The 20,085-nt window shown below is 45.0% G+C and overlaps 1 protein-coding gene across 2 annotated transcripts in view; it reads right to left on the reverse strand.

Annotated features, from left to right (window-relative positions):
- The window catches only part of pecr (peroxisomal trans-2-enoyl-CoA reductase), a 37,149-nt gene extending 17,064 nt beyond the window's left edge, over positions 1 to 20,085 (reverse strand). For both annotated transcript variants that reach the window (XR_010975263.1, XM_068034457.1), the window contains exon 1: positions 19,935 to 20,085. Coding sequence is in view for 1 of the 2 variants with exons in the window: in XM_068034457.1 (XP_067890558.1) it covers positions 19,935 to 20,046 (112 nt within the window). In the remaining variant the exon portion in view is untranslated. The remainder of the gene's footprint in view (positions 1 to 19,934) is intronic.

Raw genomic sequence — 20,085 nt, forward strand, 5'->3', positions numbered from 1 at the left:
AGTCACTGTTTATTCAGGGTGAGGATCACTCACTGTGTAACTGTACAGAGTCACTGTTTATTCAGGGTGAGCATCACTCACTGTGTAAGTGTACAGAGTCACTGTTTATTCAGGGTGAGGATCACTCACTGTGTAACTGCACAGAGTCACTGTTTATTCAGGGTGAGGATCACTCACTGTGTAACTGTACAGAGTCACTGTTTATTCAGGGTGAGGGTCACTCACTGTGTAACTGTACAGAGTCACTGTTTATTCAGGGTGAGGGTCACTCACTGTGTAACTGTACAGAGTCACTGTTTATTCAGGGTGAGGGTCACTCACTGTGTAACTGTACAGAGTCACTGTTTATTCAGGGTGAGGGTCACTCACTGTGTAACTGTACAGAGTCACTGTTTATTCAGGGTGAGGATCACTCACTGTGTAACTGTACAGAGTCACTGTTTATTCAGGGTGAGGGTCACTCACTGTGTAACTGTACAGAGTCACTGTTTATTAAGGGTGAGGATCACTCACTGTGTAACTGTACAGAGTCACCGTTTATTCAGGGTGAGGGTCACTCACTGTGTAACTGTACAGAGTCACTGTTTATTCAGGGTGAGGGTCACTCACTGTGTAACTGTACAGAGTCACTGTTTATTCAGGATGAGGATCACTCACTGTGTAACAGTGCAGAGTCACTGTTTATTCAGGGTGAGGATCACTCACTGTGTAATTGTACAGAGTCACTGTTTATTCAGGGTAAGGGTCACTCACTGTGTAACTGTACAGAGTCACTGTTTATTCAGGGTGAGGATCACTCACTGTGTAACAGTGCAGAGTCACTGTTTATTCTGGGTGTGGGTCACTCACTGTGTAACTGTACAGAGTCACTGTTTATTCAGGGTGAGGATCACTCACTGTGTAACAGTGCAGAGTCACTGTTTATTCAGGGTGAGGATCACTCACTGTGTAATTGTACAGAGTCACTGTTTATTCAGGGTGAGGATCACTCACTGTGTAACTGTACAGAGTCACTGTTTATTCAGGGTGAGGATCACTCACTGTGTAACTGTACAGAGTCACTGTTTATTCTGGGTGTGGGTCACTCACTGTGTAACTGTACAGAGTCACTGTTTATTCAGGGTGAGGATCACTCACTGTGTAACAGTGCAGAGTCACTGTTTATTCAGGGTGAGGATCACTCACTGTGTAATTGTACAGAGTCACTGTTTATTCAGGGTGAGGATCACTCACTGTGTAACTGTACAGAGTCACTGTTTATTCAGGGTGAGGATCACTCACTGTGTAACAGTGCAGAGTCACTGTTTATTCAGGGTGAGGATCACTCACTGTGTAATTGTACAGAGTCACTGTTTATTCAGGGTAAGGGTCACTCACTGTGTAACTGTACAGAGTCACTGTTTATTCAGGGTGAGGATCACTCACTGTGTAACAGTGCAGAGTCACTGTTTATTCAGGGTGAGGATCACTCACTGTGTAATTGTACAGAGTCACTGTTTATTCAGGGTGAGGGTCACTCACTGTGTAACTGTACAGAGTCACTGTTTATTCAGGGTGAGGATCACTCACTGTGTAACTGTACAGAGTCACCGTTTATTCAGGGTGAAGGTCACTCACTGTGTAACTGTACAGAGTCACTGTTTATTCAGGGTGAGGATCACTCACTGTGTAACTGTACAGAGTCACTGTTTATTCAGGGCAAGGGTCACTCACTGTGTAACTGTACAGAGTCACTGTTTATTCAGGGTGAAGGTCACTCACTGTGTAACTGTACAGAGTCACTGTTTATTCAGGGTGAGGATCACTCACTGTGTAACTGTACAGAGTCACTGTTTATTCAGGGCAAGGGTCACTCACTGTGTAACTGTACAGAGTCACTGTTTATTCAGGGCGAAGGTCACTCACTGTGTAACTGTACAGAGTCACCGTTTATTCAGGGCGAAGGTCACTCACTGTGTAACTGGACAGAGTCACTGTTTATTCAGGGCGAGGGTCACTCACTGTGTAACTGTACAGAGTCACTGTTTATTCAGGATGAGGATCACTCACTGTGTAACTGTACAGAGTCACTGTTTATTCAGGGTGAGGGTCACTCACTGTGTAACTGTACAGAGTCACTGTTTATTCAGGGTGAGGATCACTCACTGTGCAACTGTACAGAGTCACTGTTTATTCAGGGTGAGGGTCACTCACTGTGTAACTGTGCAGAGTCACTGTTTATTCAGGGTGAGGGTCACTCACTGTGTAACTGTGCAGAGTCACTGTTTATTCAGGGTGAGGGTCACTCACTGTGTAACTGGACAGAATCACTGTTTATTCAGGGCGAGGGTCACTCACTGTGTAACTGTACAGAGTCACTGTTTATTCAGGGTGAGGATCACTCACTGTGTAACTGTACAGAGTCACTGTTTATTCAGGGTGAGGGTCACTCACTGTGTAACTGTACAGAGTCACCGTTTATTCAGGGTGAGGATCACTCACTGTGTAACTGTACAGAGTCACTGTTTATTCAGGATGAGGGTCACACACTGTGTAACTGTACAGAGTCACTGTTTATTCAGGGTGAGGATCACTCACTGTGTAACTGTACAGAGTCACTGTTTATTCAGGGCGAGGATCACTCACTGTGTAACTGTACAGAGTCACTGTTTATTCAGGGTGAGGGTCACTCACTGTGTAAATGTACATTGTCACTGTTTATTCAGGGTGAGGGTCACTCACTGTGTAACTGTAAAGAGTCACTGTTTATTCAGGGCGAGGATCACTCACTGTGTAACTGTACAGAGTCACTGTTTATTCAGGGTGAGGGTCACTCACTGTGTAACTGTACAGAGTCACTGTTTATTCAGGGTGAGGGTCACTCACTGTGTAACTGTACAGAGTCACTGTTTATTCAGGATGAGGGTCACACACTGTGTAACTGTACAGAGTCACTGTTTATTCAGGGCGAGGATCACTCACTGTGTAAATGTACAGAGTCACTGTTTATTCAGGGTGAGGGTCACTCACTGTGTAACTGTAAAGAGTCACTGTTTATTCAGGGCGAGGATCACTCACTGTGTAACTGTGCAGAGTCACTGTTTATTCAGGGTGAGGGTCACTCACTGTGTAACTGTACAGAGTCTCTATTTATTCAGGGTCAGGGTCACTCACTGTAACTGCACAGAGTCACTGTTTATTCAGGGTCACTCACTGTGCAACTGTGCAGAGTCACTGTTTCTTCAGGGTGAGGGTCACTCACTGTGTAACTGTAAAGAGTCACTGTTTATTCAGGGTGAGGATCACTCACTGTGTAACTGTACAGAGTCACTGTTTATTCAGGGTGAGGGTCACTCACTGTGTAACTGTACAGAGTCACTGTTTATTCAGGGTGAGGGTCACTCACTGTAACTGTACAGAGTCACTGTTTATTCAGGGTGAGGGTCACTCACTGTGTAACTGTACAGAGTCACTGTTTATTCAGGGTGAGGGTCGCTCACTGTGGAACTGTACAGAGTCAGTGTATATTCAGGGTGAGGGTCGCTCACTGTGTAACTGTACAGAGCCACTGTTTATTCAGGGTGAGGGTCACTCACTGTGTAACTGTACAGAATCACTGTTTATTCAGGGTGAGGGTCACTCACTGTGTAACTGTACAGAATCACTGTTTATTCAGGGTGAGGATCACTCACTGTGTAACTGTACAGAATCACTGTTTATTCAGGGTGAGGGTCACTCACTGTGTCACTGTACAGAGTCACTGTTTATTCAGGGCGAAGGTCACTCACTGTGTAACTGTACAGAGTCACTGTTTATTCAGGGTGAGGATCACTCACTGTGTAACAGTACAGAGTCACTGTTTATTCAGGGCGAAGGTCACTCACTGTGTAACTGTACAGAGTCACTGTTTATTCAGGGTGAGGGTCACTCACTGTGTAACTGTACAGAGTCACTGTTTATTCAGGGTGAGGATCACTCACTGTGTATCTGTACATAGTCACTGTTTATTCAGGGTGAGGGTCACTCACTGTGTAACTGTAATGAGTCACTGTTTATTCAGGGCGAAGGTCACTCACTGTGTAACTGTACAGAGTCACTGTTTATTCAGGGTGAGGATCACTCACTGTGTAACAGTACAGAGTCACTGTTTATTCAGGGCGAAGGTCACTCACTGTGTAACTGTACAGAGTCACTGTTTATTCAGGGTGAGGGTCACTCACTGTGTAACTGTACATAGTCACTGTTTATTCAGGGTGAGGATCACTCACTTTGTAACTGTACAGAGTCACTGTTTATTCAGGGTGAGGATCACTCACTGTGTAACTGTAAAGAGTCACTGTTTATTCAGGGTGAGGGTCACTCACTGTGTAACTGTGGAGAGTCACTGTTTATTCAGGGTCAGGGTCACTCACTGTGTAACTGTACAGAGTCACTGTTTATTCAGGGTCACTCACTGTGTAACTGCACAGAGTCACTGTTTATTCAGGGTGAGGGTCACTCATTGTGTAACTGTACAGAGTCACTGGTTATTCAGGGTGAGGGTCACTCACTGTGTAACTGTACAGAGTCAGTGTTTATTCAGGGTCACTCACTGTGTAACTGCACAGAGTCACTGTTTATTCAGGGTGAGGGTCACTCACTGTGTAACTGCACAGAGTCACTGTTTATTCAGGGTGAGGGTCACTCATTGTGTAACTGTACAGAGTCACTGGTTATTCAGGGTGAGGGTCACTCACTGTGTAACTGTACAGAGTCAGTGTTTATTCAGGGTGAGGGTCACTCACTGTGTAACTGTACAGAGTCAGTGTTTATTCAGGGTCACTCACTGTGTAACTGCACAGAGTCACTGTTTATTCAGGGTGAGGGTCACTCACTGTGTAACTGCACAGAGTCACTGTTTATTCAGGGTGAGGGTCACTCATTGTGTAACTGTACAGAGTCACTGGTTATTCAGGGTGAGGGTCACTCACTGTGTAACTGTACAGAGTCAGTGTTTATTCAGGGTCACTCACTGTGTAACTGCACAGAGTCACTGTTTATTCAGGGTGAGGGTCACTCACTGTGTAACTGTACAGAGTCACTGTTTATTCAGGGTGAGGGTCACTCACTGTGTAACTGTACAGAGTCAGTGTTTATTCAGGGTCACTCACTGTGTAACTGCACAGAGTCACTGTTTATTCAGGGTGAGGGTCACTCACTGTGTAACTGTACAGAGTCACTGTTTATTCAGGGTGAGGGTCACTCACTGTGTAACTGTACAGAGTCAGTGTTTATTCAGGGTCACTCACTGTGTAACTGCACAGAGTCACTGTTTATTCAGGGTGAGGGTCACTCACTGTGTAACTGCACAGAGTCACTGTTTATTCAGGGTGAGGGTCACTCATTGTGTAACTGTACAGAGTCACTGGTTATTCAGGGTGAGGGTCACTCACTGTGTAACTGTACAGAGTCAGTGTTTATTCAGGGTCACTCACTGTGTAACTGCACAGAGTCACTGTTTATTCAGGGTGAGGGTCACTCACTGTGTAACTGTACAGAGTCACTGTTTATTCAGGGTGAGGGTCACTCACTGTGTAACTGTACAGAGTCAGTGTTTATTCAGGGTCACTCACTGTGTAACTGCACAGAGTCACTGTTTATTCGGGGTGAGGGTCACTCACTGTGTAACTGCACAGAGTCACTGTTTATTCAGGGTGAGGGTCACTCACTGTGTAACTGTACAGAGTCACTGTTTATTAAGGGTGAGGATCACTCACTGTGTAACTGTACAGAGTCACTGTTTATTCAGGGTGAGGGTCACTCACTGTGTAACTGTACAGAGTCACTGTTTATTCAGGGTGAGGATCACTCACTGTGTAACTGCACAGAGTCACTGTTTATTCAGGGTGAGGATCACTCACTGTGTAACTGTACAGAGTCACTGTTTATTCAGGGTGAGTGTCACTCACTGTGTAACTGTACAGAGTCACTGTTTATTCAGGGTGAGGATCACTCACTGTGTAACTGTACAGAGTCACTGTTTATTCAGGGTGAGTGTCACTCACTGTGTAACTGTACAGAGTCACTGTTTATTCAGGGTGAGGATCACTCACTGTGTAACTGTACAGAGTCACTGTTTATTCAGGGTGAGGATCACTCACTGTGTAACTGTACAGAGTCACTGTTTATTCAGGGTGAGGATCACTCACTGTGTAACTGTACAGAGTCACTGTTTATTAAGGGTGAGGATCACTCACTGTGTAACTGTACAGAGTCACTGTTTATTAAGGGTGAGGGTCACTCACTGTGTAACTGTACAGAGTCACTGTTTATTCAGGGTGAGGATCACTCACTGTGTAACTGTACATAGTCACTGTTTATTAAGGGTGAGGATCACTCACTGTGTAACTGTACAGAGTCACTGTTTATTCAGGGTGAGTGTCACTCACTGTGTAACTGTACAGAGTCACTGTTTATTCAGGGCGAAGGTCACTCACTGTGTAACTGCACAGAGTCACTGTTTATTCAGGGTGAGGGTCACTCACTGTGTAACTGTACAGAGTCACTGTTTATTCAGGGTGAGGATCACTCACTGTGTAACTGTACATAGTCACTGTTTATTCAGGGTGAGGGTCACTCACTGTGTAACTGTACAGAGTCACTGTTTATTCAGGGCGAAGGTCACTCACTGTGTAACTGTACAGAGTCACTGTTTATTCAGGGTGAGGATCACTCACTGTGTAACTGTACATAGTCACTGTTTATTCAGGGTGAGGGTCACTCACTGTGTAACTGTACAGAGTCACTGTTTATTCAGGGCGAAGGTCACTCACTGTGTAACTGTACAGAGTCACTGTTTATTCAGGGTGAGGATCACTCACTGTGTAACTGTACATAGTCACTGTTTATTCAGGGTGAGGATCACTCACTGTGTAACTGTACATAGTCACTGTTTATTCAGGGTGAGGGTCACTCACTGTGTAACTGTACAGAGTCACTGTTTATTCAGGGCGAAGGTCACTCACTGTGTAACTGTACAGAGTCACTGTTTATTCAGGGTGAGGATCACTCACTGTGTAACTGTACATAGTCACTGTTTATTCAGGGTGAGGGTCACTCACTGTGTAACTGTACAGAGTCACTGTTTATTCAGGGCGAAGGTCACTCACTGTGTAACTGTACAGAGTCACTGTTTATTAAGGGTGAGGATCACTCACTGTGTAACTGTACATAGTCACTGTTTATTCAGGGTGAGGATCACTCACTGTGTAACTGTACATAGTCACTGTTTATTCAGGGTGAGGGTCACTCACTGTGTAACTGTACAGAGTCACTGTTTATTCAGGGCGAAGGTCACTCACTGTGTAACTGTACAGAGTCACTGTTTATTCAGGGTGAGGATCACTCACTGTGTAACTGTACATAGTCACTGTTTATTCAGGGTGAGGGTCACTCACTGTGTAACTGTACATAGTCACTGTTTATTAAGGGTGAGGATCACTCACTGTGTAACTGTACATAGTCACTGTTTATTCAGGGTGAGGGTCACTCACTGTGTAACTGTACAGAGTCACTGTTTATTAAGGGTGAGGATCACTCACTGTGTAACTGTACAGAGTCACTGTTTATTCAGGGTGAGGGTCACTCACTGTGTAACTGTACAGAGTCACTGTTTATTAAGGGTGAGGATCACTCACTGTGTAACTGTACAGAGTCACTGTTTATTCAGGGTGAGGGTCACTCACTGTGTAACTGTACAGAGTCACTGTTTATTCAGGGCGAGGATCACTCACTGTGTAACTGTACAGAGTCACTGTTTATTAAGGGTGAGGATCACTCACTGTGTAACTGTACAGAGTCACTGTTTATTCAGGGTGAGGGTCACTCACTGTGTAACTGTACAGAGTCACTGTTTATTCAGGGTGAGGATCACTCACTGTGTAACTGTACAGAGTCACTGTTTATTCAGGGTGAGTGTCACTCACTGTGTAACTGTACAGAGTCACTGTTTATTCAGGGCGAAGGTCACTCACTGTGTAACTGCACAGAGTCACTGTTTATTCAGGGTGAGGGTCACTCACTGTGTAACTGTACATAGTCACTGTTTATTCAGGGTGAGGGTCACTCACTGTGTAACTGTACATAGTCACTGTTTATTAAGGGTGAGGATCACTCACTGTGTAACTGTACATAGTCACTGTTTATTCAGGGTGAGGGTCACTCACTGTGTAACTGTACAGAGTCACTGTTTATTCAGGGCGAAGGTCACTCACTGTGTAACTGTACAGAGTCACTGTTTATTCAGGGTGAGGATCACTCACTGTGTAACTGTACATAGTCACTGTTTATTCAGGGTGAGGGTCACTCACTGTGTAACTGTACAGAGTCACTGTTTATTCAGGGCGAAGGTCACTCACTGTGTAACTGTACAGAGTCACTGTTTATTAAGGGTGAGGATCACTCACTGTGTAACTGTACATAGTCACTGTTTATTAAGGGTGAGGATCACTCACTGTGTAACTGTACATAGTCACTGTTTATTCAGGGTGAGGATCACTCACTGTGTAACTGTACATAGTCACTGTTTATTCAGGGTGAGGGTCACTCACTGTGTAACTGTACAGAGTCACTGTTTATTCAGGGCGAAGGTCACTCACTGTGTAACTGTACAGAGTCACTGTTTATTCAGGGTGAGGATCACTCACTGTGTAACTGTACAGAGTCACTGTTTATTCAGGGTGAGGGTCACTCACTGTGTAACTGTACAGAGTCACTGTTTATTCAGGGCGAAGGTCACTCACTGTGTAACTGTACATAGTCACTGTTTATTAAGGGTGAGGATCACTCACTGTGTAACTGTACATAGTCACTGTTTATTCAGGGTGAGGGTCACTCACTGTGTAACTGTACAGAGTCACTGTTTATTCAGGGCGAAGGTCACTCACTGTGTAACTGTACAGAGTCACTGTTTATTCAGGGTGAGGATCACTCACTGTGTAACTGTACAGAGTCACTGTTTATTAAGGGTGAGGATCACTCACTGTGTAACTGTACATAGTCACTGTTTATTCAGGGCGAGGATCACTCACTGTGTAACTGTACAGTCACTGTTTATTCAGGGTGAGGGTCACTCACTGTGTAACTGTACAGTCACTGTTTATTCAGGGCGAGGATCACTCACTGTGTAACTGTACAGTCACTGTTTATTCAGGGCGAGGATCACTCACTGTGTAACTGTACAGTCACTGTTTATTCAGGGTGAGGGTCACTCACTGTGTAACTGTACAGAGTCACTGTTTATTCAGGGTGAGGATCACTCACTGTGTAACTGTACATAGTCACTGTTTATTCAGGGCGAGGATCACTCACTGTGTAACTGTACATAGTCACTGTTTATTCAGGGCGAGGATCACTCACTGTGTAACTGTACAGTCACTGTTTATTCAGGGCGAGGATCACTCACTGTGTAACTGTACAGTCACTGTTTATTCAGGGTGAGGGTCACTCACTGTGTAACTGTACAGAGTCACTGTTTATTCAGGGTGAGGATCACTCACTGTGTAACTGTACAGAGTCACTGTTTATTAAGGGTGAGGATCACTCACTGTGTAACTGTACATAGTCACTGTTTATTCAGGGTGAGGGTCACTCACTGTGTAACTGTACAGAGTCACTGTTTATTCAGGGTGAGGGTCACTCACTGTGTAATTGTACAGAGTCACTGTTTATTCAGGGTGAGGATCACTCACTGTGTAACTGTACAGAGTCACTGTTTATTCAGGGTGAGGGTCACTCGCTGTGTAACTGTACAGAGTCACTGTTTATTCAGGGTCTCTCACTGTGTAACTGTACAGAGTCACTGTTTATTCAGGGTGAGGGTCACTCGCTGTGTAACTGTACAGAGTCACTGTTTATTAAGGGTGAGGATCACTCACTGTGTAACTGTACATAGTCACTGTTTATTCAGGGTGAGGGTCACTCACTGTGTAACTGTACAGAGTCACTGTTTATTCAGGGTGAGGGTCACTCACTGTGTAATTGTACAGAGTCACTGTTTATTCAGGGTGAGGATCACTCACTGTGTAACTGTACAGAGTCACTGTTTATTCAGGGTGAGGATCACTCACTGTGTAACTGTACAGAGTCACTGTTTATTCAGGGTGAGGGTCTCTCACTGTGTAACTGTACATAGTCACTGTTTATTAAGGGTGAGGATCACTCACTGTGTAACTGTGCAGAGTCACTGTTTATTCAGGGTGAGGGTCACTCACTGTGTAATTGTACAGAGTCACTGTTTATTCAGGGTCTCTCACTGTGTAACTGTACAGAGTCACTGTTTATTCAGGGTGAGGGTCACTCGCTGTGTAACTGTACAGAGTCACTGTTTATTAAGGGTGAGGATCACTCACTGTGTAACTGTACATAGTCACTGTTTATTCAGGGTGAGGGTCACTCACTGTGTAACTGTACAGAGTCACTGTTTATTAAGGGTGAGGATCACTCACTGTGTAACTGTACATAGTCACTGTTTATTCAGGGTGAGGGTCACTCACTGTGTAACTGTACAGAGTCACTGTTTATTAAGGGTGAGGATCACTCACTGTGTAACTGTACATAGTCACTGTTTATTAAGGGTGAGGATCACTCACTGTGTAACTGTACAGAGTCACTGTTTATTCAGGGTGAGGGTCACTCACTGTGTAACTGTACAGAGTCACTGTTTATTCAGGGTGAGGATCACTCACTGTGTAACTGTACATAGTCACTGTTTATTCAGGGCGAGGATCACTCACTGTGTAACTGTACAGAGTCACTGTTTATTCAGGGCGAAGGTCACTCACTGTGTAACTGTACAGAGTCACTGTTTATTTAGGGTGAGGATCACTCACTGTGTAACTGTACATAGTCACTGTTTATTCAGGGTGAGGGTCACTCACTGTGTAACTGTACAGAGTCACTGTTTATTCAGGGTGAGGATCACTCACTGTGTAACTGTACATAGTCACTGTTTATTCAGGGTGAGGGTCACTCACTGTGTAACTGTACATAGTCACTGTTTATTCAGGGTGAGGATCCCTCACTGTGTAACTGTACAGAGTCACTGTTTATTCAGGGCGAAGGTCACTCACTGTGTAACTGTACAGAGTCACTGTTTATTTAGGGTGAGGATCACTCACTGTGTATCTGTACATAGTCACTGTTTATTCAGGGTGAGGGTCACTCACTGTGTAACAGTACAGAGTCACTGTTTATTCAGGGCGAAGGTCACTCACTGTGTAACTGTACAGAGTCACTGTTTATTTAGGGTGAGGATCACTCACTGTGTATCTGTACATAGTCACTGTTTATTCAGGGTGAGGGTCACTCACTGTGTAACTGTACAGAGTCACTGTTTATTTAGGGTGAGGATCACTCACTGTGTATCTGTACATAGTCACTGTTTATTCAGGGTGAGGGTCACTCACTGTGTAACTGTACAGAGTCACTGTTTATTCAGGGCGAAGGTCACTCACTGTGTAACTGTACAGAGTCACTGTTTATTCAGGGCGAGGATCACTCACTGTGTAACTGTACAGAATAACTGTTTATTCAGGGCGAGGGTCACTCACTGTGTAACTGTACAGAATAACTGTTTATTCAGGGCGAGGGTCACTCACTGTGTAACTGTACAGAATAACTGTTTATTCAGGGCGAGGGTCACTCACTGTGTAACTGGACAGAGTCACTGTTTATTCAGGGCGAGGGTCACTCACTGTGTAACTGTACAGAGTCACTTTATTCAGGGTGAGGGTCACTCACTGTGTAACTGTACAGAGTCACTGTTTATTCAGGGTGAGGATCACTCACTGTGTAACTGTACAGAGTCACTTTATTCAGGGTGAGGGTCACTCACTGTGTAACTGTACAGAGTCACTTTATTCAGGGTGAGGGTCACTCACTGTGTAACTGTACAGAGTCACTTTATTCAGGGTGAGGGTCACTCACTGTGTAACTGTACAGAGTCACTGTTTATTCAGGGTGAGGGTCACTCACTGTGTAACTGTACAGAATAACTGTTTATTCAGGGCGAGGGTCACTCACTGTGTAACTGGACAGAGTCACTGTTTATTCAGGGCGAGGGTCACTCACTGTGTAACTGTACAGAGTCACTTTATTCAGGGTGAGGGTCACTCACTGTGTAACTGTACAGAGTCACTGTTTATTCAGGGTGAGGATCACTCACTGTGTAACTGTACAGAGTCACTGTTTATTCAGGGTGAGGATCACTCGCTGTGTAACTGTACAGAGTCACTGTTTATTCAGGGTGAGGGTCACTCGCTGTGTAACTGTCTAGAGTCACTGTTTATTCAGGGTGAGGGTCACTCGCTGTGTAACTGTACAAAGTCACTGTTTATTCAGGGCGAGGATCACTCTCTGTGTAACTGTACAGAGTCACTGTTTATTCAGGCGGAGGGTCACTCGCTGTGTAACTGTACAGAGTCACTGTTTATTCAGGCGGAGGGTCACTCGCTGTGTAACTGTACAGAGTCACTGTTTATTCAGGGTGAGGGTCACTCGCTGTGTAACTGTACAGAGTCACTGTTTATTCAGGCAGAGGGTCACTCGCTGTGTAACTGTACAGTCACTGTTTATTCAGGGCGAGGATCACTCACTGTGTAACTGTACAGAGTCACTGTTTATTCAGGGTAAGGGTCACTCACTCTGTAACTGTACAGAGTCACTGTTTATTCAGGGTCACTCACTGTGTAACTGTGCAGAGTCACTGTTTATTCAGGGTGAGGGTCACTCACTGTGTAACTGTACAGAGTCACTGTTTATTCAGGGTGAGGATCACTCATTGTGTAACTGTACAGATTCACTATTTATTCAGGGCGAGGGTCACTCGCTGTGTAACTGTACAGAGTCACTGTTTATTCAGGGTGAGGATCACTCATTGTGTAACTGTACAGATTCACTGTTTATTCAGGGTGAGGGTCACGCACTGTGTAACTGTACAGAGTCACTGTTTATTCAGGGTGAGGATCACTCATTGTGTAACTGTACAGATTCACTATTTATTCAGGGTGAGGGTCACTCGCTGTGTAACTGTACAGAGTCACTGTTTATTCAGGGTGAGGGTCACTCACTCTGTAACTGTACAGAGTCACTATTTATTCAGGGTGAGGGTCACGCACTGTGTAACTGCACAGAGTCACTGTTTATTCAGGGTGAGGGTCACTCACTCTGTAACTGTACAGAGTCACTGTTTATTCAGGGTGAGGGTCACGCACTGTGTAACTGCACAGAGTCACTGTTTATTCAGGGTGAGTGTCACTCACTGTGTAACTGTACAGAGTCACTGTTTATTCAGGGCAAGGGTCACTCACTGTGTAACTGTACAGAGTCACTGTTTATTCAGGGTGAGGGTCACTCACTGTGTAACTGTACAGAGTCACTGTTTATTCAGGGTGAGGATCACTCACTGTGTAACTGCACAGAGTCACTGTTTATTCAGGGTCACTCACTGTAACTGTACAGAGTCACTGTTTATTCAGGGTGAGGATCACTCACTGTGTAACTGTACAGAGTCACTGTTTATTCAGGGTGAGGGTCACTCACTGTGTAACTGTACAGAGACACTGTTTATTCAGGGTGAGGATCACTCACTGTGTAACTGTACAGAGTCACTGTTTATTCAGGGTGAGGGTCACTCAATGTGTAACTGTACAGAGTCACTGTTTATTCAGGACGAGGGTCACTCACTGTGTAACTGTACAGAGTCACTGTTTATTCAGGGTGAGGGTCACTCACTGTGTAACTGTACAGAGACACTGTTTATTCAGGGTGAGGATCACTCACTGTGTAACTGTGCAGAGTCACTGTTTATTCAGGGTGAGGGTCACTCACTGTGTAACTGTACAGAGACACTGTTTATTCAGGGTGAGGATCACTCACTGTGTAACTGTACAGAGTCACTGTTTATTCAGGGTGAGGGTCACTCACTGTGTAACTGTACAGAGTCACTGTTTATTCAGGGTGAGGGTCACTCACTGTGTAACTGTACCGAGTCACTGTTTATTCAGGGCGAGGATCACTCACTGTGTAACTGTACAGAGTCACTGTTTATTTAGGGTGAGGATCACTCACTGTGTATCTGTACATAGTCACTGTTTATTCAGGGTGAGGGTCACTCACTGTGTAACAGTACAGAGTCACTGTTTATTCAGGGCGAAGGTCACTCACTGTGTAACTGTACAGAGTCACTGTTTATTCAGGGCGAAGGTCACTCACTGTGTAACTGTACAGAATAACTGTTTATTCAGGGCGAGGGTCACTCACTGTGTAACTGGACAGAGTCACTGTTTATTCAGGGCGAGGGTCACTCACTGTGTAACTGTACAGAGTCACTTTATTCAGGGTGAGGGTCACTCACTGTGTAACTGTACAGAGTCACTGTTTATTCAGGGTGAGGATCACTCACTGTGTAACTGTACAGAGTCACTGTTTATTCAGGGTGAGGATCACTCGCTGTGTAACTGTACAGAGTCACTGTTTATTCAGGGTGAGGGTCACTCGCTGTGTAACTGTCTAGAGTCACTGTTTATTCAGGGTGAGGGTCACTCGCTGTGTAACTGTACAGAGTCACTGTTTATTCAGGGTGAGGGTCACTCGCTGTGTAACTGTACAAAGTCACTGTTTATTCAGGGCGAGGATCACTCTCTGTGTAACTGTACAGAGTCACTGTTTATTCAGGCGGAGGGTCACTCGCTGTGTAACTGTACAGAGTCACTGTTTATTCAGGGTGAGGGTCACTCGCTGTGTAACTGTACAGAGTCACTGTTTATTCAGGCAGAGGGTCACTCGCTGTGTAACTGTACAGTCACTGTTTATTCAGGGCGAGGATCACTCACTGTGTAACTGTACAGAGTCACTGTTTATTCAGGGTAAGGGTCACTCACTCTGTAACTGTACAGAGTCACTGTTTATTCAGGGTCACTCGCTGTGTAACTGTACAGAGTCACTGTTTATTCAGGCAGAGGGTCACTCGCTGTGTAACTGTACAGTCACTGTTTATTCAGGGCGAGGATCACTCACTGTGTAACTGTACAGAGTCACTGTTTATTCAGGGTAAGGGTCACTCACTCTGTAACTGTACAGAGTCACTGTTTATTCAGGGTCACTCACTGTGTAACTGTGCAGAGTCACTGTTTATTCAGGGTGAGGGTCACTCACTGTGTAACTGTACAGAGTCACTGTTTATTCAGGGTGAGGATCACTCATTGTGTAACTGTACAGATTCACTATTTATTCAGGGCGAGGGTCACTCGCTGTGTAACTGTACAGAGTCACTGTTTATTCAGGGTGAGGATCACTCATTGTGTAACTGTACAGATTCACTGTTTATTCAGGGTGAGGGTCACGCACTGTGTAACTGTACAGAGTCACTGTTTATTCAGGGTGAGGATCACTCATTGTGTAACTGTACAGATTCACTATTTATTCAGGGTGAGGGTCACTCGCTGTGTAACTGTACAGAGTCACTGTTTATTCAGGGTGAGGGTCACTCACTCTGTAACTGTACAGAGTCACTATTTATTCAGGGTGAGGGTCACGCACTGTGTAACTGCACAGAGTCACTGTTTATTCAGGGTGAGGGTCACTCACTCTGTAACTGTACAGAGTCACTGTTTATTCAGGGTGAGGGTCACGCACTGTGTAACTGCACAGAGTCACTGTTTATTCAGGGTGAGTGTCACTCACTGTGTAACTGTACAGAGTCACTGTTTATTCAGGATGAGGGTCACTCACTGTGTAACTGTACAGAGTCACTGTTTATTCAGGGTGAGGGTCACTCACTGTGTAACTGTACAGAGTCACTGTTTATTCAGGGTGAGGATCACTCACTGTGTAACTGCACAGAGTCACTGTTTATTCAGGGTCACTCACTGTAACTGTACAGAGTCACTGTTTATTCAGGGTGAGGATCACTCACTGTGTAACTGTACAGAGTCACTGTTTATTCAGGGTGAGGGTCACTCACTGTGTAACTGTACAGAGACACTGTTTATTCAGGGTGAGGATCACTCACTGTGTAACTGTACAGAGTCACTGTTTATTCAGGGTGAGGGTCACTCAATGTGTAACTGTACAGAGTCACTGTTTATTCAGGACGAGGGTCACTCACTGTGTAACTGTACAGAGTCACTGTTTATTCAGGGTGAGGGTCACTCACTGTGTAACTGTACAGAGACACTGTTTATTCAGGGTGAGGATCACTCACTGTGTAACTGTGCAGAGTCACTGTTTATTCAGGGTGAGGGTCACTCACTGTGTAACTGTACAGAGACACTGTTTATTCAGGGTGAGGATCACTCACTGTGTAACTGTACAGAGTCACTGTTTATTCAGGGTGAGGGTCACTCACTGTGTAACTGTACAGAGTCACTGTTTATTCAGGGTGAGGGTCACTCACTGTGTAACTGTACCGAGTCACTGTTTATTCAGGGTGAGGGTCACTCACTGTGTAACTGTACAGAGTCACTGTTTATTCAGGGTGAGGGTCACTCACTGTGTAACTGTACAGAGTCACTGTTTATTCAGGGTGAGGATCACTCACTGTGTAACTGTACAGAGTCACTGTTTATTCAGGGTGAGGATCACTCACTGTGTAACTGTACAGAGTCACTGTTTATTCAGGATGAGGATCACTCACTGTGTAACTGTGCAGAGTCACTGTTTATTCAGGGTGAGGGTCACTCACTGTGTAACTGTACAGAGTCACTGTTTATTCAGCAGGGTAAGGATCACTCACTGTGTAACTGTACAGAGTCACTGTTTATTCAGGATGAGGATCACTCACTGTGTAACTGTACCGAGTCACTGTTTATTCAGGGTGAGGGTCACTCACTGTGTAACTGTACAGAGTCACTGTTTATTCAGGGTGAGGGTCACTCACTGTGTAACTGTACCGAGTCACTGTTTATTCAGGGTGAGGGTCACTCACTGTGTAACTGTACAGAGTCACTGTTTATTCAGGGTGAGGATCACTCACTGTGTAACTGTACAGAGTCACTGTTTATTCAGGGTGAGGGTCACTCACTGTGTAACTGTACAGAGTCACTGTTTATTCAGGGTGAGGATCACTCACTGTGTAACTGTACAGAGTCACTGTTTATTCAGGGTGAGGATCACTCACTGTGTAACTGTACAGAGTCACTGTTTATTCAGGATGAGGATCACTCACTGTGTAACTGTACAGAGTCACTGTTTATTCAGGGTGAGGGTCACTCACTGTGTAACTGTACAGAGTCACTGTTTATTCAGCAGGGTAAGGATCACTCACTGTGTAACTGTACAGAGTCACTGTTTATTCAGGATGAGGATCACTCACTGTGTAACTGTACAGAGTCACTGTTTATTCAGCAGGGTAAGGATCACTCACTGTGTAACTGTACAGAGACACTGTTTATTCAGGGTGAGGATCACTCACTGTGTAACTGTGCAGAGTCACTGTTTATTCAGGGTGAGGGTCACTCACTGTGTAACTGTACAGAGACACTGTTTATTCAGGGTGAGGATCACTCACTGTGTAACTGTACAGAGTCACTGTTTATTCAGGGTGAGGGTCACTCACTGTGTAACTGTACAGAGTCACTGTTTATTCAGGGTGAGGGTCACTCACTGTGTAACTGTACCGAGTCACTGTTTATTCAGGGTGAGGGTCACTCACTGTGTAACTGTACAGAGTCACTGTTTATTCAGGGTGAGGGTCACTCACTGTGTAACTGTACAGAGTCACTGTTTATTCAGGGTGAGGATCACTCACTGTGTAACTGTACAGAGTCACTGTTTATTCAGGGTGAGGATCACTCACTGTGTAACTGTACAGAGTCACTGTTTATTCAGGATGAGGATCACTCACTGTGTAACTGTGCAGAGTCACTGTTTATTCAGGGTGAGGGTCACTCACTGTGTAACTGTACAGAGTCACTGTTTATTCAGCAGGGTAAGGATCACTCACTGTGTAACTGTACAGAGTCACTGTTTATTCAGGATGAGGATCACTCACTGTGTAACTGTACCGAGTCACTGTTTATTCAGGGTGAGGGTCACTCACTGTGTAACTGTACAGAGTCACTGTTTATTCAGGGTGAGGGTCACTCACTGTGTAACTGTACCGAGTCACTGTTTATTCAGGGTGAGGGTCACTCACTGTGTAACTGTACAGAGTCACTGTTTATTCAGGGTGAGGATCACTCACTGTGTAACTGTACAGAGTCACTGTTTATTCAGGGTGAGGGTCACTCACTGTGTAACTGTACAGAGTCACTGTTTATTCAGGGTGAGGATCACTCACTGTGTAACTGTACAGAGTCACTGTTTATTCAGGGTGAGGATCACTCACTGTGTAACTGTACAGAGTCACTGTTTATTCAGGATGAGGATCACTCACTGTGTAACTGTACAGAGTCACTGTTTATTCAGGGTGAGGGTCACTCACTGTGTAACTGTACAGAGTCACTGTTTATTCAGCAGGGTAAGGATCACTCACTGTGTAACTGTACAGAGTCACTGTTTATTCAGGATGAGGATCACTCACTGTGTAACTGTACAGAGTCACTGTTTATTCAGCAGGGTAAGGATCACTCACTGTGTAACTGTACAGAGTCACTGTTTATTCAGGGTGAGGGTCACTCACTGTGTAACTGTACAGAGTCACTGTTTATTCAGGGTGAGGGTCACTCACTGTGTAACTGTACAGAGTCACTGTTTATTCAGCAGGGTCAGGATCACTCACTGTGTAACTGTACAGAGTCACTGTTTATTCAGGATGAGGATCACTCACTGTGTAACTGTACAGAGTCACTGTTTATTCAGCAGGGTAAGGATCACTCACTGTGTAACTGTACAGAGTCACTGTTTATTCAGGGTGAGGGTCACTCACTGTGTAACTGTACAGAGTCACTGTTTATTCAGGGTGAGGATCACTCACTGTGTAACTGTACAGAGTCACTGTTTATTCAGGGTGAGGGTCACTCACTGTGTAACTGTACAGAGTCACTGTTTATTCAGGGTGAGGGTCACTCACTGTGTAACTGTACAGAGTCACTGTTTATTCAGGGTGAGGATCACTCACTGTGTAACTGTACAGAGTCACTGTTTATTCAGGGTGAGGATCACTCACTGTGTAACTGTACAGAGTCACTGTTTATTCAGGGTGAGGGTCACTCACTGTGTAACTGTACAGAGTCACTGTTTATTCAGGGTGAGGATCACTAACTGTGTAACTGTACAGAGTCACTGTTTATTCAGGGTGAGGGTCACTCACTGTGTAACTGTACAGAGTCACTGTTTATTCAGGGTGAGGATCACTAACTGTGTAACTGTACAGAGTCACTGTTTATTCAGGGTGAGGATCACTCACTGTGTAACTGTACAGAGTCACTGTTTATTCAGGGTGAGGGTCACTCACTGTGTAACTGTACAGAGTCACTGTTTATTCAGGGTGAGGATCACTCACTGTGTAACTGTACAGAGTCACTGTTTATTCAGGGTGAGGATCACTCACTGTGTAACTGTACAGAGTCACTGTTTATTCAGGGTGAGGGTCACTCACTGTGTAACTGTACAGAGTCACTGTTTATTCAGGGTGAGGATCACTAACTGTGTAACTGTACAGAGTCACTGTTTATTCAGGGTGAGGATCACTCACTGTGTAACTGTACAGAGTCACTGTTTATTCAGGGTGAGGATCACTCACTGTGTAACTGTACAGAGTCACTGTTTATTCAGGGTGAGGATCACTCACTGTGTAACTGTACAGAGTCACTGTTTATTCAGGGTCTCTCTGATCTGATGCTGACTTTGGGGTCTTTCTAATCCCTGAGACCTTTGATGGTTTTGCAGCCATGGAGCAGCTTTCACTCCACAAAAGGCGACCCCGGAGCTGCCAGTGACTCCCGGCCCGGCCGTTCGATTAATATTTAAGAGCGCACCTAATGTCAGCAGCTCGGCGGCCACGGCAGCGCCGATCCCGCTCCCTCCGCCCGTCACCACCGCCACTCGGTTCCGGAACAGACCCGCACGGTAGACGCTGCGCGCCGCCATCTTGGACACCACGTGACAGCCAGATTGTTACAGCCAAGG

This window comes from Heterodontus francisci, chromosome 7 (genome assembly GCF_036365525.1).
Source record: "Heterodontus francisci isolate sHetFra1 chromosome 7, sHetFra1.hap1, whole genome shotgun sequence".
NCBI classification, from domain to species: domain Eukaryota; kingdom Metazoa; phylum Chordata; class Chondrichthyes; order Heterodontiformes; family Heterodontidae; genus Heterodontus; species Heterodontus francisci.